The sequence below is a fragment of the Lolium rigidum genome, chromosome 1 (assembly GCF_022539505.1).
Source record: "Lolium rigidum isolate FL_2022 chromosome 1, APGP_CSIRO_Lrig_0.1, whole genome shotgun sequence".
NCBI classification, from domain to species: Eukaryota; Viridiplantae; Streptophyta; class Magnoliopsida; order Poales; family Poaceae; genus Lolium; species Lolium rigidum.
The window spans coordinates 330,075,220-330,083,635 of record NC_061508.1 but is presented as its reverse complement, the minus strand read 5'-3'; the positions used below and the strand labels follow the sequence as shown (position 1 = coordinate 330,083,635).

At 45.1% G+C, this 8,416-nt stretch overlaps 1 protein-coding gene across 1 annotated transcript; it reads right to left on the bottom strand.

The window, feature by feature from the left end:
* Positions 1 to 1,303: 1,303 nt before the first annotated feature.
* On the bottom strand, positions 1,304 to 5,366 carry LOC124684367 (GDSL esterase/lipase At4g26790-like). The gene is made up of 2 exons (XM_047218695.1): positions 4,929 to 5,366; positions 1,304 to 2,019 (listed from the first exon to the last, which is right to left on the bottom strand). The coding sequence occupies exons 1-2, from the start codon at positions 5,364 to 5,366 to the stop codon at positions 1,333 to 1,335; spliced, it is 1,125 nt and encodes a 374-aa protein (XP_047074651.1). The 3' UTR covers positions 1,304 to 1,332.
* Between the last annotated feature and the right edge of the window lie 3,050 nt (positions 5,367 to 8,416).

Genomic DNA, 8,416 nt, shown 5'->3' with positions numbered 1-8,416 from the left:
AGTAGGTTGATGTGTCAATTCGCAAAAAAAAGGTTGATGTGTGCAACCAAAGGGTGTACGAAAAAAAAAAGTGCCTTCACGACACGAGTAACCAAAATGCGCCTATCATTGTCGGCGTTGTCGCACGTAGGGCACACGTCGTTGCAGTACCCCCGTGCCCGAAAGAGCATTTTTTTCTTTCCCCTTTGCCCGCGCGTCCAGGCTCCAGCATAAGACTACGATTGCAGCTCACATGGAGCTCCTGGTGGGAGCAACGGCAGCTTCCTGCTCCTCCTCTGTCGCAGCTTAGGTCTGCCGCCGCTGCCGACACGCCGGGTGGCCATCGCCTTTCACCCGGTACGTACCCTTCCAGCAGTCTAGCTGCTTATTCCTACTAGAGGAACAAGTTGTTGCCCACAAAGTGTTTGGGGTTATGCCGAGGTGGGAGAGACTGGCAGGAACCAAGATTATTAGTACGTGTAGCAGCACTTTTCAGCTCTGGGAGATGATGGTCTGCAGTGCTGATCTATAGACGTGAAATGTAAAGATTAAACCTCGCATGGTAGATGAGTGGCATAATTAGCTTTGGCTTGTTGATGTCTGAATCTCTGTTGCCGTATACTTGTATAGGATGCCTGAAAACTTCGAGCCAGATCGTGCTAATATTCAACAGCTAAACTCTAACAAGGTGCACATGGCTAGCTGCTGATGCTTGAATTTCTATTGCCTTGGATAGTTACATGTAATAGATGCCTGATCTCTGCAGCCTGGCTTGTACCCACACTCGAGCACTAATCTCTATAACAAGGTGCTCATGTATGCTTCGGACAACATCACACAACAACTTATTTGATAACATAGTTACTGAAAGGGTTTCATTATTAAGCAGAAAGGAATGTTTGCTTGATGTGATCCTGACTTCCTGAGGAATATTCTTCTACTAGCTTACCGTGAAGGTTTAGTGTTGATCTTACCTTGGGATAATGTTTGGGCTTTGAGGAATGTGGTGCTAAGGTTCAGATTATATATTTATTATTTGGGGTTCCACTCATCAGACTAGTATTCATCAGGTATCCGTAGAGCCAATTTTGTACCCATGGCTAGCTCATAACTTAGCGAGTAACCATGGACAGAAAAATGCCCTTCAAACCCGTGTCGAACATGTTTGATATCCATGGATACCTAGACCAATCCCTGAACACAGCGAATTAGTCCAAATATTTTACTTGAAGCTATGCTGGTATATATGTATGGCAGGCAAATGTCGTCCTGAATAACTTATCAGTGTAGTTGAACTCGCATTCAATTTTCATACCAAGAACACCCTGATGAATGATGGAGTACATACTGGAGCTACCTTAACAAGCTTAACCACACCTCCGTGGTCCGTTTGGAGAAGAAGCGGTTCACCTTCTCAGTGGGATGAAACGAGTCCCAGAAAAAGTACTTGTCAGCGTTGTCGCACGTCAGCGGGCACACATCGTTGCAGAGGTACCCCATCTCAATCTTCCCCGTCGCGCAGCACCCCTCCGAGACGTTCTCCAGCCCGAGCTTCTCAGGATGGTCGATGAGGTCGACCATGGCGTCGTAGATGTTGATGTAGGCGAGCCTGAACTCTTTGAGGTTGGCCCGGAGCCTGGCGATCATGGCCTTCACCTTGACGTTGTACTCCCTGGCCACCTGGTTGTACTCCTCGTTGCAGCCCCCGCCGCGGAGCACATTGAGGGTGCGCTCCAGTGGCACGCAGCCGATGGCGGGGAGGCCCGCGAAGGTGACCCGCCGCGCGCCGAGCTTGTAGATGGAGGTGAGGAACTCCTCCGCACGCGCGACGAGGTAGTCGGAGTACTCGCCGACGCTGAACTCCAGGAACCGCCCCGTGACCATGAGGTAGTAGTTCTCGAGGAAGTCGTTGGTGCCGACGCTGACGATGTAGGCGGCGTTGGAGATGATGTGCTTGGCGCGGTCGGGCCCGACGTACTTGGCCAGCCGTTGCTGGTACTCCTTGAAGTACTCCACCTCCTTCAACAGCGGGAGCACTGCCTGCATTTGTGCATGCGCAAGGAGAAGAGTTAAGCGTGCAATACTTGTCAGTTACTGAAATCGAACAATTTTGCTGATTCTGCAACTCCTTTTTAGGTAACAAGGCCAATGCTGTAATTATAGGACAGACTTGCAAATTTATAGGAATTTATTGGCAACTGAGGATTAGCAAAACTCTCCTTTTCTGAACACTTTCTCGAATCAGTGAATTCTGGTATCTTGAATTCTAAATAGTGACAATTGTCCTTATGTATAGCACAGACACAATACAATATTCGATTCAGTTAGCATGCCAGTACATTCTCGTTGTACATAGATTCTAGTCCAGGAAAGATTGGTGCGACTAGTTGGTGAGAGCAGCAACTAACCAAACTAACCACCAGTACTACTATTTGGCCCATAATTTCTGCAGGAACTGAAGATGGCGCCAAATTCAGATCGAAAACGGTGGACTGACCGCTAATCAATGTGTCAGCAGATCGATAAGCGTCCCTCTCCAGCCCATGGACATCGCCATCACAAGGAAACAGAAACAAAAAAAAAAGTGTCTGACCATGGGACATAACTACTATTGAGTCTGGAGTTGAAAGAAGCTTCTTAGCCAGAACAGTACAGGACAGAGTGCACACTGAAGAACATAGGCCTATCGGCTGATCATGCGCAGCTGCATGCAGGTTGTCGGACCAACCGGCAACGGTAGATGGTGCTCCTGATAAATAAGTCTATCCATGGGAATCATGTGATCGATCATCCAGTTCGAGCACTGAATGCAAGAGAGTTAATGCCTCTGCATACGGTTGGTTGCTCGAAGGAGAAGGGGGATATATTTTCTCAAGTCTCGACGACAACCATGAGAATGCTTGTGTTTGAGGACAAAAAACAACCAACAGAATGCTTTGCAAATTAGCAAAGGTCGTATGTACTTGGTGGTTGATGGGCATGCGGATTGCTGTGTGATTAATTAGCCGTCAATCCTGATGGTGGATCGGTGCTGCTGACCAATCTTCTCTGTGGGGATCTGCAATGTCTAAATCAACGTTTTGCAGAAGAACATGGTTACAGATAAGAACAGTCTTTTTTTTGAAAAGGGTAAGGAAGGGTCTTCCGACATCATTCATCTCCCGTGGCCATCATTATAAAAAAGATCAAAGAAGAGGCAATATCATGGTGTTTAGCCAGGGCAAAAAAATTGAGCTATGTAATACCGGGACAGCAGTCTTGTAATTCTTAAAGACCTAGGACTTGTCCTACGCAAACTTCTTCTATGTTAATGAAAATAGCAAATCTTATACCAGTACGCACAGCATATAGCACTGCTCAAACCTTATAAAGATGCAACACTAGTAGCCGAAAGTGTAACTGCTCGTTGCCACTTGCAGCCTGTTTGCTGGGTAATGGAAATTTGGAGCATTCTTCAGTATAGTACTACAACCATTTCCATGCTGGCCATAAAACTCCATGGCTGCGCGAATCTGCTACTGTCATATGTTCCCTACATATGGAGTATATATTGTTGCGTGCCCCATCGCAGGCGTGTATAAGCTATAACAGTTAGTGGGCGCGCCATTAATCCAGACTAGAACCTTGCACATGCTATTGATGGTGTGCTAGAAGTCCCGCACGCTCATCTAACTTTCAAAATTAAGAACAAAAATCTAACTTTCAAGATTAAGAAAAGGCAGACCCTTTGAGACATATTTAGACAAAAAGCTAACTAGCAGACAATTCACACTCTTATATTCTCAATGTAAGGTCTTATTCCCCAAATCTCGAAAGAAATTATCCAGTTGCGGTGAGAACTGAGCAAAATTGCTCCATGGTAAGGTTTTAGCTGCGCATTCAAATGAGCGGATTTAAGTTATATATCTCACTCTGGTGGCCTGATGGGTTCTATCCTAATCATATTTCATGGGGTCCCTTAATCTTCTGTTAGACATCATTAAAACATACAGGTGAGATCATTGACCAAGACATTAAAAGAGTTCCAGGTTATCGTTTATTGAAAATCCTGCGGCAGTAACTCGTTTCCTAACACATGGCTCTCAACTGGCATGTGTATATCCGTGGTTATGTAATGGACCCGGGCGGTCCTGGCCGACTATGCCTGGTACCTATAAATGGAACTGTACGAGTGTGTAAGTTCACTTAATGACCCAAGTCTTCAGAATCCATACTGAACAATTCGCCATTTGAAACGCAAACAATAGGACTAGTGTTCCCGTTGCTACTGTAGTCTGGTGTAGACGTGTAGTTGTATGACTACCTACTCCTTTCCATAATTTATGTCTTGGTTTTAATTCAAGTTCGAGCTGCAATCACAACAAGAATTATCAAATGGAGCAAGTAGTTTTTTTTTTAAAAAGTAGCAAGTCGTGTACTAGTGTGCTCGCGGCAGCTGCAGGTAGACGTATGCATATGTATTCGTGTTGTCGAGGCCGGATCGACTTTTGCGCCGACGCCATCTCTCACCCAAGACCCAACCTGCGTCGACTCAAGTCTTCACTGTCAGGTCGATCTTGATGATGCTACGTACGTCGTGATGTTGGCCATCGCCAATTAATGGAGGTCGTGAGGGAAGCCTAGCCCAGAAGAAGATTGCGAGTTGGGAATACCTAGCTAGCTGACGTGACAGGGGATATGAGTATGACGACGACCAGTACTGGTATATGCGTAGCAGCGCTATGTGAGATGAAACGGATACACAGTTGCCATGGAACGAGGGAATATTGCTCCAGCACATTAGTAGTAAGAAGTTTGTTAAGGTACCAAACAGATTTCCAACAAGTTTGTTAATATTGGCAGGTTAACGGCTTTCAGATTATCATGATAAAGCAGGACGCGATATTTCAGGAACAGCTTAACATAGCACGGGGAGATCGGAGCATGGACACGGCGGCTGCAGGACGTACCAGGACGCTGGCGGTGCGGTTGTCGAGGCCGGTGCCGGCGGATGCGAAGACGACGCCGGTGGCGAAGTCCTGGATGCTGTAGGCTGGGTCGAGGTACGCCGGCACGAGCGGCGGCAGGCCGAACGCCTCGGAGACGAAGTCCGGCGGGAGGCGCCCGTTGCAGAACCGCCCCGTGGCGCCGCCGCCCGGGATGTGCAGGTCGCGCCCGTACGGCGGGAAGTTGCTCTTCAGCACCGTGTTGATCGCGTTGTTGTTGCCCGTGTCGACCGTCGAGTCCCCGAACACGATCACCGCCGGCACCACCGGCCTCTTCTTCGCCGACGCCGATGGCGATGCCGTTGCCGTTGCCGCGTCGACGACGAGCATCTGTACCGCCGCCGCGGCCACGAGCAACAGCGCGACCGTCATCGACGACGACCTTGCCTGGCGAGACGCCATCAATGGCGCGCGCGCTGTGGCTGTGTACGTAATCGAGATAGTGCGTCGTCGGGTACTCGCGTGCAGCGACCGAGAGCCGGGTGCGCGCGCGGCTTGCAGTTACAAGTGCGCCTAGCCTTCGCTTTGCCGCCATTAAATAGGGTCGAGCTGTCAGGCGTGGGCCGGGACGCCTGCGGGCTGGCCAACTGACTTTCAAAGTTGCGCCAAGAGGCCCATGACCCTGTCCCACTTTGTTGGATAGGGAAAATACCTGAAAGCTGAAATCGATGTTACTTGGCTCTTTTCTCGACAAAGCAAATATAGCAGATGTGTGCACTTCAATCGCACCGTCACGTTACTCACTGTACGTCCGTTCTCTGCCAAGCTCATATGCTGGACCACTTCTCCCTCTGTATTCACAAATCCCACTCCGCCGCCATCTTGGGCAACTGCGTTGCTAGTTGGCCAACATACATACACTGAATTTGAATGTTTCTACACGTTTGAGTTATTCTTTAATTCTCAAGTGAAACACGTTTAATTTCTGTTGATAGTGAAATATTTGCTGAAATTGGATACCTCACAATGCGTCTGATGGTGGGAGCGTATGCATCTATCTCACTGTTCGTAATTTCCATCATTCAAAAAACAACATAGTGAAGGTGAGGGGTGGATACCCCCAGTGCCACCAGTCGTTGAAGAGGGGGTGGAGATGGGGCGACACCCGATGATCACTGTTGTGCAGGATTTGTTGGTTACACGGAAGCAAGCGACTGGCCGAAGTGAACCCTAACCCTATTGATTCACGTCCACCGATTTTGTTGTATATGTGTTTGATGTGCAGGATGTGCTGGATTGTCATGGGGATTTTGTTGGTTAGAGGAGGAGAACTAAGGGGCGACATAGAGGAGGAATAGGGAAAGAGTTTCAAATTGGTGGGTTGGACCATGGCGTCTTCCTATCTAGGGCCGCACTACAGGACCGGGACATGTCGTAGACACCATTACATGATCCGCCTTCCATCCTCACAAACATAATGCAAACTCAGTAGGAGCTAGGGCATCGGGAATTATCACAATATCGAGTTAGTGGGTGGTGTTGTCACAGTCAGTTCTGATCTACGATTGGTCTTGGTGGCGGTGCAAGTCTAGCGTGTAACTAAGTTAGTGCCTCTAATGATCAATGCGAGAAATGTGCTAGTACGGAAAAATGAAGTCCGAGCTCCAGGAATTTTTATTTACGCTAGAAAACACTTGATTTAATTTGATAAAGTTGGTTGTTATATGAACTATTCAGTATACTCAGTTTTACGCTTTTATCATTTTCTATGTATCATAGAATATAAATTAGTAATTTTCATTGTGATTTTGCACACTTTTAGTATACATGACTACTTGTATTCAAACTTTTTAATATTTTTAAAAACTTTAAATCTTGTTTTTAAAATTCTAAAATAAAGGGCTCCCTAGAGATCAGACTACAGTTGTAGTTTCCAAGAAACGTGCACCTTAAACCATCGTGTTAAAATTTTCTTTTACTCACTCAATTCAATAGTTTTGTCGTGATTTTAGTTCAAACAAGAATTATTGAAGAGAGAAAGCGGAAATTGACGTTTGAACTTGAGAGCATATGCTCCCGCAGACCAGAAGAACATTTTCAAATGTTAATAAGTATCTGATTTTTTTTTGGCGCTGTCGACGTTATATGTGCCCACATGTTTGGCGGAAAACTGATATTTTTATATCTTGTGCAAAAAATAAAAAGATTATCATGAAAAACCTTTTTTAAGCACCAAATTTTGTGCAAAGAGAAAGTACCTTTCTAAACTGGCGAGGAAGATATACAACGCAAAACTCCACCTGACTTGTCCTTCCCTCATATCTTCCTCACTTTTAATGGTTCAGAGTCGTGAGGGTGGTGATGTGGTGCAGGTTTGTCAGCCCTCTTGCATCTTCGCTGCTGACGGCCATTGGGTACGTGCATCGTCTTCTGACTCACGATACCAATCTCGGACGCCCCTTTGCTGCCAATACTCAGAAGCTGGTCGCCACAGGTTGAACTTGATCGCCACTCCATCGAGTGACCCAATTTATTGCTTGTGCGTATCGTACATTTTAGAAGGCTGACAAAGAGATTAGAAAAAGAAGAATAAACATCACCATCGTACTAGTTTCTGGTCATCATCAGAGTTTAACAACCTATTTGATTGGCAGGATAAGAGAACGTAGGAAAAGAAAAACTATAAAATTGCAATGGCATGCTCACTATAATTCCACAAAAATTGATATGAACAAAAGTTTGTTTAGTTTAGAAATTCAAATAGGCTTCCGGGTGCATATGCCCCCTCTACCAAAAAAATCATATTTTGAATTGTCAATTTTTTTCAATAAAGTATGCATGTACATCTCACAAAGGGTTCGTCAAGTTTCGGAAACAAATAATATTATATGCCCTTTATGTAAAAAAGAGAAAATTGATCTTGAGAAAATCATTATTTTTTGGCACTGATGATATATATCATTTTTACACACGCCACAAGACGATTCAACTTTTTCATGAAACAATTTTATGGGCGCATAGCACGTGAAGATGTAACTGCAAATTATATGTTTCAATTTTTAACATTTTAAAATATGTCTTCGATGCATTTCAAAATAAAGTAGGTATATGCTTCCATGAGCCAAAACATACTCCCTGTTATACAAAAAGCAAAAAAAACTTAAATATAAGTATGAGGGGATGTTAGATTTTTTATAAAATCTAGTGCAAATGATTGCTTAGAAAAAGAAATCTATATAAATCAATTCTACAAATCAAACAACCATCATAGAAAATTTTCTATAAGATTTCTACAAATTTTCTACGCAGATTCTTTGAATCCAATGGTCCTTTAACTTGGCCAGTATGCAAGGTGCAGCAAATTTGACAAAATAGACGGCAATGCAGCACCTGACCCATTTATTGGGTTATCACATGTTTTAGGTGATAATGAAAGCCATCCTAATTCCTACATGAACTAAATTAAGAGAAGTCAGTTTGACATGAATATATGCAAACTCCCCTGCTTTATC

Bases quoted from the DNA above. Each gene is read 5' to 3' on its own strand.
- LOC124684367 (XM_047218695.1), bottom strand. From the start codon at position 5,366: ATGGCGTCTCGCCAGGCAAGGTCGTCGTCGATGACGGTCGCGCTGTTG. The intron at 2,020-4,928 runs GTACGTCCTGCA...GCACAAATGCAG, and splicing joins ACCGCACCGCCAGCGTCCTG to GCAGTGCTCCCGCTGTTGAA.